Source organism: Perissodus microlepis, chromosome 7 (assembly GCF_051167445.1).
Source record: "Perissodus microlepis isolate ML-2025 ecotype Zambia chromosome 7, ASM5116744v1, whole genome shotgun sequence".
Classification (NCBI taxonomy): Eukaryota; Metazoa; Chordata; class Actinopteri; order Cichliformes; family Cichlidae; genus Perissodus; species Perissodus microlepis.
The window spans coordinates 57,865,789-57,886,280 of NC_140467.1; the positions used below are offsets into that span (position 1 = coordinate 57,865,789).

A 20,492-nucleotide genomic window follows, 5' to 3' on the forward strand; every position below is an offset into this window, starting at 1 on the left:
GATGCGTTGTACAGGGAGATGGCCACAGGCAGGAAAGATTTCCTGTGTCGTTCAGTGGTATATTCATATATGTATATTCAGAAGTGTGTCATGTCATTTATGATTGTGTAAAGTGCTTGCTTTTATGTTGCTTTTATTATTCTACTGTGTACAGTGTCCTTGAGTGTTCTGAAAGGCGCTTTCAAATAAAATGTATTATGATTATTATTATTATGTCCAAATCACACGTTTTGATGATTTCTGAAGTGAAAAAAACAATAAAAACCCATGGAGTAACAGACAATAAAAATGGTAAGTCAAAAATGGTTTTATTTTATTTGATGTACAAAGATTAAATGTGCTACAGTCACAACTGTCCAGCAAGAATACTTACATTACATTAGCTTTTAAAATTACATCAAATTGCAGCACAAAACAGATTTAGTAATTTGTAACTTGTGCCTTCATTGTTCTCTTAGGTTGCTGAGTCCACCAGACTGAGAAAAAAGGCATAAGCAAGGCTTTTTACCCAAACACAATTTATTTCTGCAGTCAACAGCAGTAAAGGCCACCGCAAATAGATCCACAAACCAACACACCTTGGTTTGTAAAAAACATCAATTCAATTCAAAATTTATTTGTATAGCACATTTAAAAACAACAGAGTTGACCAAAGTGCTTCACAATCAGTTAAAAACAAGAGAACACAATAGAGAAACAAATATAAATAAATTAGAAACAAATATAGGTAAATAAGAAGACAGTGAATTAACAATAAAAACATAAAACAGGCCTGATGGTACTCATACTGAACTTGAATTAAAAGCCAAAGTAAAAAAGTGAGTTTTAAGATGCGATTTAAAAGAGTGAATAGACGAAGTACGAATCTCCTCTGGCAGATTATTCCAGAGTCTGGGTGCTGCTACTGCGAAGGCCCGATCTCTATGCTTCAATTGAGACCTTGGTTGTGCTAAGAGCATCTGGCTAGAATATCTCAGTGCTCTTTGGGGGTCATACATGTTGAGGAGTTCGTTTAAATAACTAGGCGCCATATTATTTAAAACTTTAAAAGTAAGTACAAGAATCTTAAAATCAATACGATATTTTACAGGGAGCCAGTGTAAATTTGCTAAAACTGGAGTGATGTGTTCCTACATTCTAACACCTGTTAAAAGACGTGCAGCGGCATTTTGGACTAACTGCAAGCGATGAAGAGATGAGTGTTGAAGACCCAAATAGAGAGAATTGCAGTAGTCCAGTCTAGAGGTGATGAAGGCATGAATAAGTGTTTCTAGGTCTCTTGGAGGAAGATAAGGCTTAGCTTTGGCAATTTCACGTAACCGATAAAAACTTGTTTTCACAACTGTGGACACTTGCTTCTCTAATTTAGAGGAGCTATCTAAAAACACTCTGAGATTCCTTACAGTGTGAGAAAGATGAGAAGCAAGAGGACAGAGGGTATCAGTTAACTTGTTCAAAGGGGCATGAGTTCCAAAAACTATAACTTCAGTCATATTTTCATTTAGTGTAAGAAAATTCTGTGTTAACCAGTCTTTAACATCATGTAAACAGTTAAGCAAAGGCTGCAGTGGGACAGAGACACCCAGTTTCAAAGGGAAGTAAATTTGGATGTCATGAGCATAACAATGAAAGGGAATGTTGTATTTCCTAAAAATAGATCCCAAAGGCAGCATGTATAAGGAGAACAGAGTTGGACCCAAAACAGACCCCTGTGGCACACCACAACACATAGGGGCGGAGGAAGAGGAGTATTGCCCAATTTTAATAGAAAATGACCTCTCCGATAAATATGATTTAAAACAAGATAAAACCGTGCCTTTTAGACCAACTACGTTGGCAGTTGACAACGTTGGTAGAAATTACACCGGATAGGAAAGCAGATTTTGCAGCTTTAACAGTTTTCTGATATTTTGTTAAGCAGTCATGCAGGATGCCCAAAGACACCTGGAGCTTGTCTTTTTTCCATTTTTTTCTCCGCACATCGACGTTCGCGTCTGAGAGCGCAGGTGGTTTCATTCAGCCAAGCGGGTGGTTTCATCAGACCTACATTGCACAAAATAGGTTTAGATAATTAAATAAAATATACTAATTTGTTTGAGTTTTATTCAATATAAAGGGTTACTGTCAGTTGCCAGTTCTTGGATTCCTTATATTTGTACAGTCAATCAAAAGGCATTTAAATGCACACTTGATGAATACCACTGACACAGAAATAAATAAATGTATTCTCCTACTATTTTAGTTAATATCTATCTATCTATCTATCTATCTATCTATCTATCTATCTATCTATCTATCTATCTATCTATCAACTTATTTTTACAAATGAAGTGCAGCTCATATGGGTTGTGAACTTTCTTAGAATAAATTCTTGAGATTATATAATAACCCAGTTAATATCAGGGCATTAAGGAATCTTTTATTGAGCCTTAGGTTGCAAAGCATTTTTTTAACAGTGAAAGAAATTTTCAAACATGCTATCAGCATTTGAAATATAAAACTGGCAGAGAAAGGTGCTTATCTGGGGCGGACATATTACCATTAGCAGCACATTAACTTATCTCTTTCTGCAGAGCATGGACTACAACGTCACTGAGCCTCACCGCTTTCCTTGTTTTGGTCCTGCAAGAAATTAAGTTTACTACATGTGTTGCTATCTACTCTCAAGCTATAAGTAACACATGTTTAAATACTTAAATTCTCCCATTATTAGGCTACACAAAACTGCCTGATTACATCAACCCCAAGGTGCTGAGGACCTGTGCTAGCCAGCTGCCTGTGATCCTGAGTCACACTTACAGCCAAAGTTTGAAACAGGAGATGATATCAGTGTTAGGGAAAACATCCTGTCTAGTTCCTGTACCAAAAACCTCAACACTATTAAGAATTTAAAGCCTACTGACCACTTGCCATTACATCATATTTAATGAAGATTGTCGAGAGATAAGTACTGTCCAACATGAAAACATCTCGTGACCCTCTGCAGTTCGCATACAGAAGCTACCAGAAATATTAACAAACATGTCCACCATCTCCTGGATTAATGATTACCTGATAGACAGACTGCAATTTGGGAGACTGGACGGTACAGTACAGGAGCTCCAAAGGGAACTTTGTCATCTCCATTTGTGCTCACCTTGTACACCTGAGGCTTTCAGTACAATTGTGGTCTATGCAATCTACAGAAATACTCTGACAATTCTGCAGTTGTTGGGTGTATTAGTTGTGGGTGGGAAGAGGAGCACAGAGCACTACTGGGTGACTGGACTGGCCTGGGAGGATTCATCTGCTTCCAAATGTGAATAAGACCAGAGCGACTGTGATCAACTTGAGAGGAAAGAGGACAACTGACCCATGTCTATCCTGGGATAGGATGCTGATGTGGTGGAGGAGTACAAATACAGAGGCATCCATATCAACAACAGGTTGAAGTGGAAGACCAACACAGAAGCTGTATCCAAAAAGAGGATGAGCAAGCTCTACTTCCTAATGAAGAGAGCAAAACGAGAGTAAAATCATGGGGATTTTCCATCAGCCAGTTGTAGTGAGCACAATGTACTTTGCTGTGGTGTGCTGGAGAAGAAGTGTCAGAGCTGGTGACTTGGATGTTGTAAATGAATGTATTTTTTTAAGCAGGCTCAAAAAATGTTACATTATTCAGCTCTTTATTCTCTGTCATACATATTGTGTTACGATGTTGGATACTCATTTTAAACATGGCCAGAGTTTTCAGTGTTAAGGTCAGTATACGTGACTGTGATTCATTGCTCTAAATGCCTTCTCCTACATTTGTTCTTCTCCTGAATGGCTTCGTAGTGAATGTGGAATAATCTCTAGAAAGGTCATCTCAAGCGCACACTAACTGTGAACACAGAGGTTCCACCCACTTGCTTTTCAACGCTCTGATTTCGAGGGGCAGCCAATCAGAAGAAAGTCAGCTTAAAGGAAAGAGGAAGGTATGAAGTGAAGGACTTCACCAAGGCCCAGAATAAGATAAACAGGGATTATTTTGAACTGTCAGTCATGCAAACATACTCTGGTAGAGGAGAAGAATATGAATGTAGTATATGAATGGATATGACATAGAAGTCCCATTTTAATACCATATCAAAGAAAGAAATATGAATTAAAAATTTTTTTATAAGATACATTTAGCCTGATTAGCACAGTTAACAAAGCAAAAAACAAAAATCACTTAACCATTTCCAGGGAACAAATGAAAATAGTTCTGGCTGATTTTACAAGGCTTTAATTTCCCCCAGAACAAAGGAGGTGTTTTACATTTGTGTGAATAAGATGACTAAGATCATTGAACTGTTGTAATACAGAATGAATACTATATGAGTATTTCACTCACTGTTAGGAAAGTGGTTTTAAGATTTGATGGTACATTTTCCGCTGAATTGTCAAGGAACTGAAGGTAAAGCTTGGAAACTCACAGGTGGTCTCAGTGGCCACAATTTCTAATATTTAATTCAGCATCTTCACAATTTTGATCACATGTTGTGAATTACATCAAGGTTCAAACTTGAGACCCCAGCCGCTAAACGCAGGCTCTAAGAGGAGATGGGATCACCACTGTTGCCTGCTTCACCTTGAGATGAGGCCAAATGTGGATCCGTTTCCTCTCCAAAATATGTTGTCCTCTGGGCCTCCCTATACATATGAACACACACATATATACACATGGCTCTCATTTGACAAAGTAAAACAGAACCAGACACAGAAAATTACTCATAACCTTCAAGGCTTATCTGAACTGATGGTATAAGGCTAGGCAGTAGTGTATGCTGCACATATTTTAAAGCCCCTTGAGGCAAAATTATGACTTTATGCAGTATAAATAAAACTGACTAATCCACTGTGTGTGTGTGTGTGTGTGTGTGTGTGTGTGTGTGTGTGTGTGTGTGTGTGTGTGTGTGTGTGTGCGTGCATGCATATGTGTGTATGTTTCAATGTATATCTATTTTTATCACCTAGACTCATGCACAGGGAACATGTTGCTCTCAGGGGCATCAGAGGTGACTGGTTCCTCTTGTTGCTGGGACTGAATGTGGCTTTGCAGCTGGGACCCACTCTCATCAGTCTGAAAAACATTTTGGTGGCATTGTTGGTCGTTACTTTTGCTGAGAAGATTGATCCAACTTTCATATTTGTCAGTTTATGATGACATTTGTCAAGCTGTCTCTATCGCTGGAATAGCAGTATCGAGCTACTGGACCCTAATTTATTCATATTTAGGCTCTTTATCAGCTTTATCAGGTGACATTTATTAGATTAGAGACAGATAGTGACACACACATTACATTTATTAGAATATTCATAGAATTGAAAATCTGTTCAAGTTCTACATACGTAAAGTACCTGGACAGAGGTTGAGACGTGTGTCTTGGCCTGCATGCTGCCTCTTTTGTGGAGTTCCAGCAGTGTGTCATACTCACTCTTTAACTGATCAAAGTCATCCTGGAGTGTCTTCAACTTCACAATAAAAAGAAAAAAAAGTCACCAAAGACTGTTGAGATGTTAAGTCATGAAGTCTACGTATAGTATCCAGCATTAGATACCTGTAGCTCGGTCCGTTGGTGTTTCTGTTCAAGGGCGTCCCAGTCACACTGGGGCACAACACCCCAGTACTCTGCGTTCATCCTGTTCAGTTCCTCCTGGGCTTTCCTCAGGTCTTCTCGGCACACCTTTAGAGCGAGCTGCAGTTCCACAGGATCCTTCCAATCTAAATGGAAACACATGTAAGAGCATGACACACTTCCCTATAGACATTTATATTTTATAAACATAAAAACATATGTTTTGCTGAGCTCTAGAGGTTACTGTACTTGGGTTTTTCAAATATAGATAATGTTGGGCCTTTTCCATCAAAGAAGTTTTCAAACTTTTTCTGGCATGCCCCACATCAGAAGCTGATCACACGCTACCATCTTTTATTAATTATTTAATGATAATAATACAAAAAAGTTGGAAATTAGTGAAATAAAACTCAAACGAACAGAATTTGCAAACTACTTCTGCATTTTTTTCAATCTCAAAAATAATCTTTTTTATGGAGTTTAACTTTAACTTTCAAATCCAAAATATGGAGTTTAACACAGTTACTTACAGAGTTATTCTCCATTACTACTATAGTTACAGAGAGTCTCTAGTGAGTCACTGGAAATGTTTCCTGAGGAATACCATCCAATAAAGATACTGACAGTTTCAACGTTTAAACAAATTATTATTTTCAGTATCACTTAAAGGATATCAATTGTTTTTCCTTTAATTCCATCGTACATATATTGTTGCTATGGTGACTCCTCATATTAACCTTCAAATCATTTGGTCAGAGTGTGAGAAAGTAATCCCTTTGATAAATAAAATAAAATAAATTAATTAATTAATCCCAATAAAGAATATGTTATATTGTCTTAAAACCATACATGTTTATTTTGGGAAGAAATCACATCTAAATTCACATCTAAAAAAAAGGACCTTAAGTTATTTTCAGTTCACTGTTAACTAGTTTAAGATGTAATAGATGTTGTTATACCTGTACTTTTGTCTGCAGAACGCTGTTCCTTCACACTACTTCTTGTCATGTCATTGAGCTGCCAAATCAGCAACCTGCGAGCATCACGCTCCTCCTGGTACTGCAGATACTGGTCAGACAGTTCTGACTGCAGATGATCCACCTTAAGAGGAACAACAGGCAGTGGTGTGACTGATACGATAATGATGAGCTATTAATTTTCCTTTATGCACAGGGTTGTGTGTATGCCTTCATGCCCTTAAGCTCTTATGCTTTCATAAAAACTTTCATGCCCTTAAAAGTCACATGTCTTGATGCATTGTCAATCATCCAGGTAAATAAATCTCCAAAAGTTGATTCTGTTCATCTGGATGTAGCGTTTTCAGTGGGAGAAACGTTTTGTCACTCATCCAAGTGACTAAAAGTCACATGATTAATTAAACAAAAATAAAATTAAAAGTATGCCATTTACCACTGCCTGCACTGTCTTCTCTCTCTTTCTCATGGCTTCAATCTCCTCCTTTAGCTTCTGCTTCTCCATTTTCAAGGCAGCAATCTCAGCCTGCTCCTCTGCCCAGCGAGCTTGAATCTTTCTGTCACATTCCTCTGTCACCAGCCTCAGATGGGACTGCAGTGGTTCCAGCTTTTTGATTTGTTCTCCCTGATGAACTGAAAAGATGTATACAATGCATGCATTACAACAAATAATCAACTCCCTGATATAAAGTCTTTATACAAAGAAAAGCTAACCTCTACAAACTTCATCTTTTTACTGAATAGACAATTAGTTTTAACTAGGTTAGAATAACATGTTGCAACCAACTCTTTCTATGCTACAATAGAACTTATCATTTTACTGCCTACACAAACTGCTAGGACCTTTTAGAAAGCTATTGGAATCTAGTGGAATCCTTTCCACTAATTTTATTAACTTCTTAACCCAGATTTGCTCTCACAAATGCTGAGTTGAATCCTTACAACAACAAAGAAAAGTGTATGACTATGTATAGGATGATTTAGAAGAAAACACCCAAAAGTGAATGGCAAAGAGACAGAATAGTACCTGGAGAAGACTCAAAATGATTAATATAGTTACTGAATATTAAAGTCACAAAGTTTTGAGAAATTAATTCAGAATAATAAATTTTTTTTACAAAGAAATACATTGCCTTACTTTGCAAGGCTGGATGGAACCACGCTGGTTGCTGGGTATTATGACTGCAAGAAAGGGCTAATCAAATTATATTTTGCAGTCGAATGCATTAAGTAAATACTTTAGGCTAGAATCCTCATAATATTCCCATAACCATCCTGTCTCTAAAGTTATATCTACATTGTTGTTACTATTATACACCCTCTCTTTGCATGTGCATTTGAACCAATAAATTTAGTTTGATGTAAGACATTTACCACTTAGATGTGAGAGAATATTGATATTTATGTATTGTAAATATAAAACTTTAATTTATTTAATTCTATACCCAAAGGTAATATATTTTTCTGTTTTTCCCAAAAACGTTGTGGGATGCCATTTCTAATCTGCTTCAAAACCTTGTCAAATCTGTTATAAATTGTTTTTTTAAATAGCATTTTTATAAAATCTATACAAATCAGACTATCTTTCTCATAGAGTTACTGACCAAAGGTGTTTTCATATTCCTTTTTAATGGCAGACAGAAGGGGTTGGTAAGTTTTGAAGGCAGTGATGAAACATTCAAATGCATTGCGGTAGACCTGTAGGCAAAGTAGAGTAAGACTGTAAGTACTTAGACTGCAGCAAGAAAATATGTATATATCTTCTAAACATAAATACAATCAACAAAAACATTTCACCTGAAGTTTCAGCTCCTGAAATTTTGGCTCATGTGGGTCGATAGTATGAAGCTCCTTGCTCACATAGTTCTCCAGCTGCATCAGAAGTTGTGGCTTTCTGTCTGGGCCTGCATAAAAGTAACTGCCTCCTGTCCAGCACTGCATGATTGGTCACACAAAAGCACACACAGTACTGTGAAAGGAACTTTCCTGTGACACTGAAAGATAACGTTTATAAAGATGCCATGAAGTTCTTAGATGATCTTTATACCAATTAAAAGACTTTAGATGTTGGCAGGACAAAGTCAGATTGCTGTTTGTGTAATGCTACCTGATTTACGTACCTTTCTCGTTGCACATGGTTGGACAGATACACCACCAGCACTTTCCTCTTCATGTCCTTCCTCTGATGTCTGGGCTGTGTAACTTTGTAGATTGTATTCATATGTAAGTCTAATATGCAAACAACAAAGTCAGTCTGCCTTAAACGTACTTTAAATAAGCTTTGAAATACAAATGTATTTATACATAAAAACAAACGTAGCATGATTTTTGGTGTAAATGGAAGTCATTTCATCACTTGCCTTGTTTTTTGTGACGGTGTTAAAGGTGGAAATTTTATATCTTTGTTTGGTGACATTTATAGCTTTGATATAAGGGGTAGACAATAACAAACACTTAGCCCGTTTGAAACTGTTGTATTTCGTCTGTTTAACTCAATGAGATCGGCTTTAGCGTCGCACTGCACAACATTTGTAGCAGGGTTTCCATGGTAACGACGACTGACTACGCAACAAGACCCCACGTAGTTGCCCGGTGCGCGCCTAACTAATTTTCAAAATGGCAATGATTTTATCTGCTCAACTCAATCATTAACTTTGATATATAATAACTAATATATGGTAACGTGTTTTATAAAGGCTATTTCACATATCTGCTATATTAATTACAATATAATAAAACTTAGTAAACAACACAGTGTTTTTATGAACAGGCACATATTTCGCCGAGGAAATAACACTGCTATTAATACTGTAAAAATACCCTTTAACTTACAAATAAATACAAGTTTTACCATGTAAAGTTCAAAATTAAATTATATAACGTTCTGAAAACGTGTGTAAGTTTAACAGACGAAAACTACATTTCCTAGCCCCCTATCTCACTGGAAGGCCCTAAACCCGTCTGACAGTAGTGGAACTCTGTAGTCATTTCTAGTGACATTAGCATAAAAGCGAGCGTGCAGCTGAACTACAGTACCCATACGACACTATTTCAGCCTACAGTACATTCTGCTGCTTATCCGGGGATGTCACACCGCTGCTATTTTCTCCCCTCAGTCCCTCTCACTCTGAGCCTACAGCTCCAGCGGACTGACACTGGGCTTTGGATAGAAAGAAACGAACAATAAGATACAAAAACAGGAGGCCAAAAAAAATGACAGAGCTCGGAGCGGGAAGCCTGCCGCTGGGAGATCCTGCTTTTAATTACCAGGAGCACGAGCTTAACGAGAGGCTGAAGCGGCTTTACCCGGCTGTAAACGAGGAAGAGACCCCTTTACCCCGATCCTGGAGCCCCAAGGATAAATACAGCTACATTGGGCTGTCACAGAACAACCTACGGGTCCATTACAAAGGTTAGAGACCTGCCTCATCACTGATGGGCCTAAGTGTGTAGTCAAAACAGCAGTTCAAATCTGTCTGTGTTGTTGCCGAAGGGGGGTCTCTCTCTCTCACACACACACACACACTCACTATGCGATTATGTTGACTGTGTATGTGCGTGTGCAGTCCTGGTAAATCTAGTCTGAGCTGCCTCTCCTGTCCTGTAACCTTGCTTTGTTTCACGAATGAGCAGAGGAATGCCCAGATGGGTGACAGTGAACTCGCTAACCCTGGTCATCGGTCTCATTACCGTCACACTGAAATCTTCAATATCATGGCTCTTCTTTGTTTATTTACTGTTTATGACGTTACTGCTTTGGAGTAAACTCACTGCATCTGACGTTCTCCTCGCTTTGTACTGGAAGGGGACACTGGCAGCAGTAACGACGCATAGTTTATTGGCAAACCCCTGTCTAACTTACGGGAGCTTGCTAACAGAAAGCTGTTAACCAAACACATTACTTAGCCTTGTGGCTAACCAGCTAACGTTAGCCAACTTAGCTGTTCCTAATATTGAATTGAGGACAGTAGGTTCCGAGGTGGACACCAACAGAACTTGTTGTTTTCCAGTGCAGTGTTAGTTGAAATATTAACGCTGTACAGTGCTATAGCAAACAGGATAAAATGGCATTGTTTTGTGTTTCTCATGTGATTTCAGAGCAGTGTTCTAGAAGTCTTTTCCAATCATTTTCCCGTCCACCTCCATTCAGATCTGCGTGCCCCGAGCCTAACAACAGTTTCAGGTCCAGTTTCTAGCAGGCAACAGAGGTGCTGCCGTGAGAGGAAGGCCTCTGCGCATTACATTAGGCCAAAATGCACCGTTCTGGTAATAAATCCGGAGTATCGACGGGCTCTGGCATTTTAACGTTAACAGCAACCAGACGGTTCAGTCAGTCTTTCATTCAGATGGATAAAAGCTGACAGCAGGGCTTTTAGCCGTCTCAATTTAGCAACCACCTATATCAAAACAAGGTGACATCCGTGTGACGGCTTCTGTGCTGTTCAGACACCCCCCCACCCACACACACACACACACACACACACCGCCACACACCAAAACAGGAAAACACTACAAGACTTTAATCACACACTGTGAAAAATCCCAATTGATAGGCTACTTTGGGCCCCGTGTAGAAGGTGAGAGGATACAGGCAAGATGTGTAATTCAAAATTAAGGTTGTGTAATCCATTTTGTGAGGTTTATGGAGTGGTGCTCCTACAGTTTGTAAATAGCAGGGAGGGCCTCTTATTTGTAGACTCGGGCCTAATGCCAGATACAACCGCAGATCATTTAATGCATAATTGATCAGGTCCCTGCTGATGAGCAGTTGAATATGAGCTTCCATTCAGTTTATCTGTTATGTTGAGAATGTTGATTTACCTTTTGCTATAATCAGTGCTGTTAAGATCATTGTATTCTAGTCTAGAATTACCTAACAGCTCTGGCACTGGCTCAAAGTGGTGTATTGCTGAGGATGAGTCAGGGGGGAGGGGGGGGAGGGGGGTTCTTGTTGAGGTTATGTTGGACATTGAGTCATTATGTTTATGAAAGGTGCACAGATTCAGTGACACTGCACTATTGTTAAGGCATGACATATAAATAGGTTTGTTCTGGAGTGTGTGAGATATTTTTTTCTGCTCCTGGTTGTTCCTGCTCTGTTCCCTCACCCTTGTGGTTTGGATGCTATTTTGACCAGCGTGCCAATTTTCTCTGTTCAAGGCCATGCAGTGTCTACCTAGTCCTGCTGCGCACTGACAGAGATTAATCCTCGCAGCCTCAGCAGCAAGATAGATACTTAAACAAACTTAATGACTTTGTACCAATAAATGCAGCAAATGGTGTTAATTTTTACACCTCTGCAGATGCAAAGATAATTTTATCATTAACTTAGAAATAAAGAGAGGGTTACAGTTGCATAGTAGGAGTACATAGTAGGAATAAATCTAATGTTCTGTAACACACCCTATAGCGTTTTCTTTGCACTTTTACACATATAATAAATTTAGCTGCACCCTGATGAAAGACCAAGCTGTTGACTAAGGATTTTGTTGGAATACTAATTGTTTTGCTGTAGATTTATGTTTTATGACTTACAGTAATCACAATGTCAGTGTACCAAGCAAACTTTTAACTGAGCAAAACTTTTCGCAAGCAAATAGTTTCAAAAAAGTCAACTAATCATTTCTTTGACCTGTGAGAGAAGCACTTTAATATATACTGTGAATAACCATAACAGGACTGACGTGGAACTAAAGGAATAGTACGGGATTTCAAATTCACATACTTTTCAAAATTTAGTTGAGCAAAAGGAAAGCATTTATCTAAATAGGAGCATGATTTTTATTAGGGTTTCATTTATTTCAAACTGCAACCCATTTGTTTGAGCCATGTTGAAATTAAAGTGCACATATAGAGAAACCTACAGGCTGCACTAGATGCTGCTGCGGAATAGTCACAACTAAGGCCTCAGTCATTCTCTGTTGTGTACAGACACCAAAAGCTGGAGTAGTAATTGCTGTTATACTTCTTTGAAATCACATGATAATGACATTTACGTCACTTAGACCCCGGCGTACCTCCCCATTATAACATAAATGAACTGTGGTGTATCACATCTTTGGTAAGCTAAGTTCAGTTCCTCTAGCCACACCCAAGCCTGATTACTGCCACACCCATTTTCAATCAAGAAATCACTTAAATGGGACCTGCCTGACAAAGTGGAGTAGACCAAAATATCCTCAAAGGCCAGACATCATGCCACGATCCAAGGAAATTCAGGAACAAATGAGAAAGTAATTAAGATCTATCAGTCTGGAAAAGGCTATAAACCCATTTCTAAAGCTGTAGATGTCCAACGTACCACAGTGAGAGCCATTATCCAAAAATGGTGAAAACATGAAACAGTGGTGAACCTTCGCAGGAGTGGCCAGCCGACCAAAATTACCCCAAGAGTGCAAGATCGACTCATTCAAGAGGTCACAAAAGAACCCAGAACAACATCCAAAGAACTGCAGGCCTCACTTGCCTCAGTTAAGGTCAGCGTTCATGACTCCACATTAAGGAAAGAGACTGAGCAAACATGGTCTGCATGGCGGGGTTCCAAGATGAAAACCACTGCTGAGCAAAAGGAACAAAAAGGCTCGTCTCAGTTTAGCCAGAAAACATTTTGAAGATCCCCAAGACATTTAGGAAAATTTGTGGACTGATGAGAGAAAACTTAAACTTTTTGGAAGTTGTGTGTCCCATTGCATCTAGTGTAAAAGTAACAGCATTTCTGAAAAGGAACATCATACCACCAGTAAAACAGGGTGGTGGTAGTGTGATGGTCTGGGGTTGTTTTGCTGCCTCAGGACCTGGAAGACTTACCGTGGTAAACTGAACCATGAATTCTGTTGTCTACCAAAACATCCTGAAAGAGAATATCTGGCCATCTGTGTGACCTCAAACTGAAGTGCTCTTGGGTTTTGGAAGAGGTCAGTGATCCAAAACACTCCAAGTCCACCTCTGAATGGCTTAAGAAAAACAAAATGAAGGTTTTGGAGTGGCCTAGTCAAAGTCCTGACCTGAATCTGATTGAGAGGCTGTGGCATGACCTTAAAAAAGGCAGTTTATCATGGGAAACCCTCCAATGTGGCTGAATTAAAACAATTCTGCAAAGATGAGTGGGCCAAAATTCCTCCACAGTGCTGTAAAAGACTCCTTGGCCATTATTGCAAACACTTGATTGCAGTTTTTGCTGCTAAGTGTTATTAGGTTTAGAGGGCAATAACTATTTCAAACTATTGTACACGAACAGGTGTGTGGCAACTACACCCATATGGAAAAGAAATAGAAAAACTTATAAAAGACTTGCATAAGATGTGGCCTACTTCATATAGTGAATCATATAAGGCTTATATGATTTACTCATGAAAGTGGACACTTTCTCATTACTTTCATATATTGTTTTAGTAAGTATCCAAAACATACAAGTTTCATTTATATAATTTTTCAAGGGATCTTATGTCTGTTTTCACTCTTGTATGCTTTTCATACAAGTTTCACACAAGACAGATACAAACCTTATAAGATTTATATACATCTTTTCCATATGGGCGTTCTTCCTTGAGCTTATTCCATAGTCACTCCTCACCACCCTGGTGTTATACAGAGCCTCAAAAGCCTAAGATGACATTACTGTTTATAGTTTGGTTGTCTGCATAGGTGGATTTGTGCAGATTTTTGTGGAGGCATACACCCTGCATACTTTACTAGACAAAGGCCCTGGATCCACTGTACAAGGACCTAATTGCTCATAATTGTCCAAAGAGCTGCTCCTACAGGACAACTTGAACTAGCAAAGTCTATTAAACACAGTGCAATTTTAGTGGTAAATCACAAGGAACGTTACTGGAAGATACAGAAGGTAGAAATCTTAGGTAAGAGTTCATTAAGGATACACTTCGCCATCATTTTCAGAGGTTATTTGTTATTGCACTGTATATTTGTGCAGTGAGTCTACTAAAGGGTCTACTAAAGGTTTTATATTGTTTGGTTTATATATTTGGTTTATATTGTATTTGATCTGCATACTCAGATATTTAAATACTTTTGACATATTTTGAACTGACACTTTTAAAGACAAATTTGTTGGTATTTTCAGTAAGACCTAATGGTTTGTTTTTTACATTTTGATTTAACTTTCGCTAATGCTGATTTTCTGATTCAACTCAGAGGTTGAAAATTTTCAATTGTCTTCTTTCGACAGGTGACATGTAAATATTTACAGCATTGTTTAGTTATAAAATGAGCATAATAGCCTGCCAAGCATCATTATGTTACATGTTTCAGAGCCTATATTATGCTAACTTTTACTTGTTGCCATCACGATGAAGTCATGGTAATTGGAATTGGCCGAAGTGGTCCAAATTGAGTGCCATCATAATTTTTTTGAAATTTCCAAATGCACCATGAAAATTGGGACAGCTATGCTGCCCAAACTCTATGTATGACAGAGTTGGAGAGTTGGCTCTGGCTCAGGAGGTTTAGCAGGTTGAATAGCTGGCTCGTTGCCTCCTTGTACTCGTTGATGTATATTTCATTGAAGATCTCGGAATGCCGGCTGCTACCAGCCATGAAGCCAAACACATTTATAGTAAATCTGCTTTGTCAGTGTGTGCTAGAAATTGTGCCACAAACAAATTTAAACTCTAATATCGTTTAGTTTTGGTTTATTGCCTAAGAAAGAAAGGTGTAAATTCTCTAACAACTGTAACAAAAGTAAAGTGAGTAAAGGAAATGTCATTTAGTCACCATCTTAACTTGGTTAAAAATGGATAGAAGATGTGTAATAAGACATAACTAAAAATAAGTGTGTGTATATATATCACGATATGTGGTATTTTTTTTTTTTTATACTTTTGGTCATCATGCTTCAGTATGAAGTTGCATCTATATGTAAACTAGACACCTGTTGCTTTCAAACTAGAATTATAGTGATTTGAAAAAGATGAGTAAGTTCAATCCAGTGGTTCAGTAGCTTGTAGAACAACAATACCTTAGAGAATTGTTTCCTGTTTTAGTTCATTCTCTAATATCTAATATCAATTTCTAATATGTACAACACAAATGAATGCTCCAGACCAGCAAACTGCCAAAACATCTGCTTTCATAAAGATGTTCACGCTTAACGATTAGTTAAACCAGTTCATTTGAATAGCAGCACTTGGCTGCTACTTGCTCTCCTAGTTCTTAGGGAACGTCAAGGTTGTACTTGGTTTTTCTGTAGAGTCATAACTGCCTGTTCTGGCCTTACTTTGGAGCTTTATATGACTGGAATACCACAGTCATGCTACTTTTTTAAACATTTCTTTAGCATAAATACAATTGTGAGATACAGAACTCAATTGTTAGGCTATAAACAAACTACACATCAATTGCATGACGTTAATATAAACACTACTAAGAACGTGTTTTTAGCGTGATCAGTTGGTGCTGAATTTCCCTCAAGTCTCTAGCCTTATTTAGCCATTTATGTGCTAACACATGTTTATGTAATACCTTCAGTTTACTTCTGTGCTTTAAGAAAAAATGTGAAAATATTTAAAGCATCTCGTTATCATATTTGCAGCATCTAAACAAAAATCTGATCCAGAAAATGGAACCAGAAATGAAAAATCCTGTCTCATTTATGAATTTTTAAGACTCATTCCTGCAGCACACTTGGAAGGACGTGATCTAGATACAGGCTAAAATTTAGTTAGTTTCCTTCTCTGCTCATGCTCAGCTTCTCCACCAAGTTTTGTTAACTTTGACCTGCATAATCCCGCTGACAGAAAGGTAGATAAATCGCAATGAAAACATACCTCTGCCTCAGCTCTTATCTAGGCAGAAGACGCATAATTAAAGTTCAGAGATTAATGTTTTCAAAGGTCACGTGGCCCTGACCTTTGTGCTGCATTCATGTATTGTCAGTAGAATGGCAACAATGTTGTTATCTCATAGTATATTTGTAGTATATTGCTAACTTAAGACAAACAGGTTATAGCATCTTTAATTTGAGATTTTATTTAACTTTAACTGTATGAGATTTTATCAGCATTCTCATCAGATGGGAAATAAAGTAACTTAAAAATCCTTAATATCACTGACTTGGAAAAACACCATTTCCAGTTTTCCATCTATTATTAACTAGGCCATCATATCTCTTAGAGGCCACAGTGATGAAGTGCTGCTGTGTAGCATAATCTGCCTCAGGGAGACCAAAACAGAAGATACAAACCTTTTAGCATAAGTGCCAGGTGTATCTGTGCGCACAAACAAGTAATATGTAGCCTCGTGCTGTATGGCCACATGCCCAAAGTGTTATATTCACTTTTCTTTTGACTGAAGTATTTTCTTAGTTTAGACACATTTGATAACCAATGTATTAGTCTCTACCAGTCCAAAAAATTGTAGTTATTTTTTAGTAAGTTAAATAAGAGATGTAATCAAAGAGTCTGAACAGCAAAGCAGCTCTGAATTCATTTTTTTTTTAATACCTAGCAAGGTCTGTAACTTAGTAGTATCATAACTGAGTATATGGTGGTGGTGTTGTCAGCTAGGGTCTAATATAAATGGCATTAATTCCCTCATGAAGTCATATAAGAATTTTTGTACTTCCTCACACTATAAATAAATCCTCTAATTTTATTATGATGTTGACATAGTGATATGGACTCGTCTGCTTCTTTTGACACTGTGAGGCATTTAGCAACGTGTTGCTTTGGTCTTTGTTGTGCTTGCTCTTATTGAACAGATAGATTTTGCACTTTGCCTCTGCTAGTGGTCAAAAATACACCCTGGAGGCAGACTGCTGATATTCTAGTAAGCAATTAAGGCCACACAGTGCTGTGGGTGAAGAGGAACAGGACATTAACAGTTGCTCCTTGAACTCTCGTGGAGAGGTTTAAAGTCGCACAAGAGCAGAAATGTCTAATACTGCCAGGGCTTTAATATTAAATCACATGGCCTTTCATTTAAACTTTACAACACTGTTACACTCTAAGTTTCTTATCTAATACAAATAAAAAACCACAACGGCCTAATCAGCATGAATCAGCATGAATGCAGAATTATGAACCAGACATTTTGGTTAACGGTAGTAACCATCTCACATACCCATTTATGTAGTCCCAAAGAGACCTGCTGGCCTACTGAGGTCTAAAATTAGACTACTGGCTGACACACACACAAACACACACAGACACGCACAGGCACGCCAGTCATATGTGTAAACATGATAGAACATGCATAGTGGATTTGTGGGTCAAAAAAAGATGCAAAATTGAGTGTTAGTGAACGTCCTGTCACTTTTTGCTTCCTAAAAAACACTAATGGGCTAGCATATGTGGATATTTTATATAGTGTTAATGTAATTCAGACTCTAACATGCTTTAGTTCATTATTAATTATGGCACTGTGATCTTTTAATAGTGTCATAGTTGCATCCTTATTAAAAAAAATATAAAACAAATATCATTAAAAGAGTTAGGATCACAGTTAAAGAGGTGTTGTTACTGTAAACCTATACAAGTGATGCTATACTAAGAGTATTTTACAGAGTATTTTTTGAAAAAATGAAAACACATCAAGCCAGTATATTTCTAACTTCCTGTTCTACTCTATAGTATGTATAACTTTATTTTAGTGACCACACTTATGTCCCCCTCACACACAACAAACAGCAACAGCCTCAAGGTGTCTGCTGACAGCCAGCTGCTTCGTTTAAGGTTACAGCATGTCTACATTTCATGCACACACAGAGCTCTCAGTGACTTGTTATGTGTGGTGACAGGTGAGCTCAGTCAATGGTGCGATTAACATTCTACAGAAAGAGATGCACATGCTTACTGTAGAAGCTAGATTGCAGTTATACAACAGTACTGAACATATTAGTCTCTCTCTCTCTCATGACCCGAGGGATTGCATAAGCAGCCATCTGAATATAGAATGACAGACAGTAATATGTGTTGTGCTCAAATCTAATTGGTCCAGACAAAATACATGAGCCCTGTGACCTCATTGTCTACATCTTTACCAGACTGTGTTAAATCAATGCCCTGTATAACCTATTCATAGAAAAGTCACCTTAACAAAAAGATGAATGTTATTTGAGAAATCCACGCGTATCTGAGCCTAATCTGAGCCTCCCTGATCACTCAGCCTTGTGGTGCAAGCCCAACACAGCCTTGTGGAAATGTAGGGGGAATAAATAAGAAAACTGGTGCCAGTTAGGTTAGTTATCAAACCTACAGCTGTTTCTGTTGCCATATTCAGATTAGATGAGCTTCTTCTGAAAAGCTGCCTTTGGTCTTCATCAAACATGTCTGCCGTTACTCTGGCCACACCACTCTATCTTTTGTCTGTTCAGAGCACATTATTGCAAAAGACCTCGGGCCAGATGCAGAAAGCTCTGTTTATATTACCAACCAAAACTGTGTGTATACACTAAGGCAGATATGAGCATACACATTCATTTTTTTTGTCATATTTATAGAGATGTGCCTATGCATTATCCAGTCCTCCTCACACAGAAAAAAAACCCTTAATAAAAAGACGTTGAAAAGACATTGAAGAAAGCTTTGATGTCTGAAGAATGCTGAGATTAGGTTAAAAAGTTGAAGGTGAAAAGTCAGCTTCTGAGGCTGTTCAAAAGACATTTACAAAAAGACATCCTTTTACATCTAAATCCTTTAAAAGGTTTAAAAGTTATAAAGGGCGCTCTACTTCCACAGTGCCTCGGACAATCTACAGATTTGGTCACAAAAATAAACATAATTTGGTCAACTTTTAACAGGCCGCGTTTCAACCAAATGTAAACGTAAACCAGTGTCTTTTTAAAGGCAATTTAGTCCATGGGCAATGTCCATGGATACCTGGTGTTTGGGGGTGGCCTTTTGTACACTTCTACCTAGTTATTTATCTACATTTGAAAACGTCATTTGCACTACAAGTTAGTAGACTATATGTTAAGTTTAACATCTAGTCTAAGTTAAGTTTATTTGTCAGTGTGTTTGTCTCTAAAAGTCAGGTTCTACTTTTTATATGTGTTTTTTTTTTTTTTTTGACCAGATAGCAAATTTATGACCAATTAAACTATGAAAATACTAAGAATCCAGGTCAGTGCCATATCATGAGACTTTGGTAGAAAATCAGGAGTCAAATGCAAGCCCAGTTTTTCTTTGTTTTTAAAGTCCTTTTCTATTAGGCTACCATGTTCTTCATGTACACCTTGTATTTCTCTTTTATCAGGTCATGGAAAGAACCACAAAGATGCAGCATCAGTGCGAGCCACACACCCAATCCCTGCTGCCTGTGGGATCTACTACTTTGAAGTCAAGATTGTCAGCAAAGGTCGAGATGGGTAAGCAGATGCAATTTTTAAAACCTTAGTGTTGGTGCCCTATGTTACCATGGTAACCTGACTTAGCCCCCCCCCCCCAGGTCATTCATAACATGTTCAGTGTGCCCACGCAAAAATAAAATTGCAGTAACTTTGTGTATTTCCTGTTAGTTTTTATTATATTCTGACTTTGAAGCTTAGGTCCATGAGTCACTGCACTGGCTGTTTTCTGAGGATATTATCAGAGGAGTAGGGTTTTATATATGTGTGTATATGTAAAACCCTGCCTCTTATTGTTTCATATTAAAGAAAAAAATAGCCAACTTTAATAACTTGAAATAAATTACATGAATTCGATTTTTAATTAACATTTAAACATTTAATTTGATGGTTATAAACATAGTATTTTTTTTATGATAATCATTTGTAGCACTGGTGCAAAATTTGTCAGTAACAATGTCTTTGTTCCTTTTTGTCAGTTTTTTGCATTTACACCTGTTAACTTGGTTGTGCAAAGTTTTTTCCACCTTGAGTCTGTATCAAAACAGCAGTCTTTATATCACTTATCGTATTACTGTCCAAATCCTTTGTCACGACAGAGAGAGTTACATCAGTGGAAAATTTTGGGGTGTT

General features: G+C 37.9%; 2 protein-coding genes across 2 annotated transcripts in view; one reads left to right on the forward strand and one right to left on the reverse strand.

Moving 5' to 3' along the window:
* Positions 1-361: 361 nt before the first annotated feature.
* Positions 362-9,162, reverse strand: tsnaxip1 (translin-associated factor X interacting protein 1). The gene is made up of 10 exons (XM_084936240.1): positions 8,917-9,162; positions 8,677-8,785; positions 8,354-8,491; positions 8,161-8,254; positions 6,993-7,189; positions 6,542-6,683; positions 5,565-5,728; positions 5,365-5,478; positions 4,977-5,086; positions 362-4,656 (listed from the first exon to the last, which is right to left on the reverse strand). Exons 1-10 carry the CDS (start codon positions 8,970-8,972, stop codon positions 4,557-4,559), a joined length of 1,224 nt encoding a protein of 407 aa, XP_084792366.1. The 5' UTR covers positions 8,973-9,162; the 3' UTR covers positions 362-4,556.
* Positions 9,163-9,615: 453 nt separating this feature from the next.
* Positions 9,616-20,492, forward strand: part of ranbp10 (RAN binding protein 10) — a 39,126-nt gene continuing 28,249 nt past the window's right edge. Inside the window, exons 1-2 of the mRNA XM_084936241.1 lie at positions 9,616-9,968; positions 19,769-19,880. Coding sequence (XP_084792367.1) covers positions 9,770-9,968; positions 19,769-19,880 — 311 coding nt within the window. The 5' untranslated portion in view covers positions 9,616-9,769. The remainder of the gene's footprint in view (positions 9,969-19,768; positions 19,881-20,492) is intronic.

Bases quoted from the DNA above. Each gene is read 5' to 3' on its own strand.
- tsnaxip1 (XM_084936240.1), bottom strand. From the start codon at position 8,972: ATGTCACCAAACAAAGATATAAAATTTCCACCTTTAACACCGTCACAA. The intron at 6,684-6,992 runs GTAAATGGCATA...GTTCCTCTTAAG, and splicing joins AGAAGACAGTGCAGGCAGTG to GTGGATCATCTGCAGTCAGA. The intron at 5,087-5,364 runs GTACTTTACGTA...AATGTTTTTCAG, and splicing joins ACGTCTCAACCTCTGTCCAG to ACTGATGAGAGTGGGTCCCA.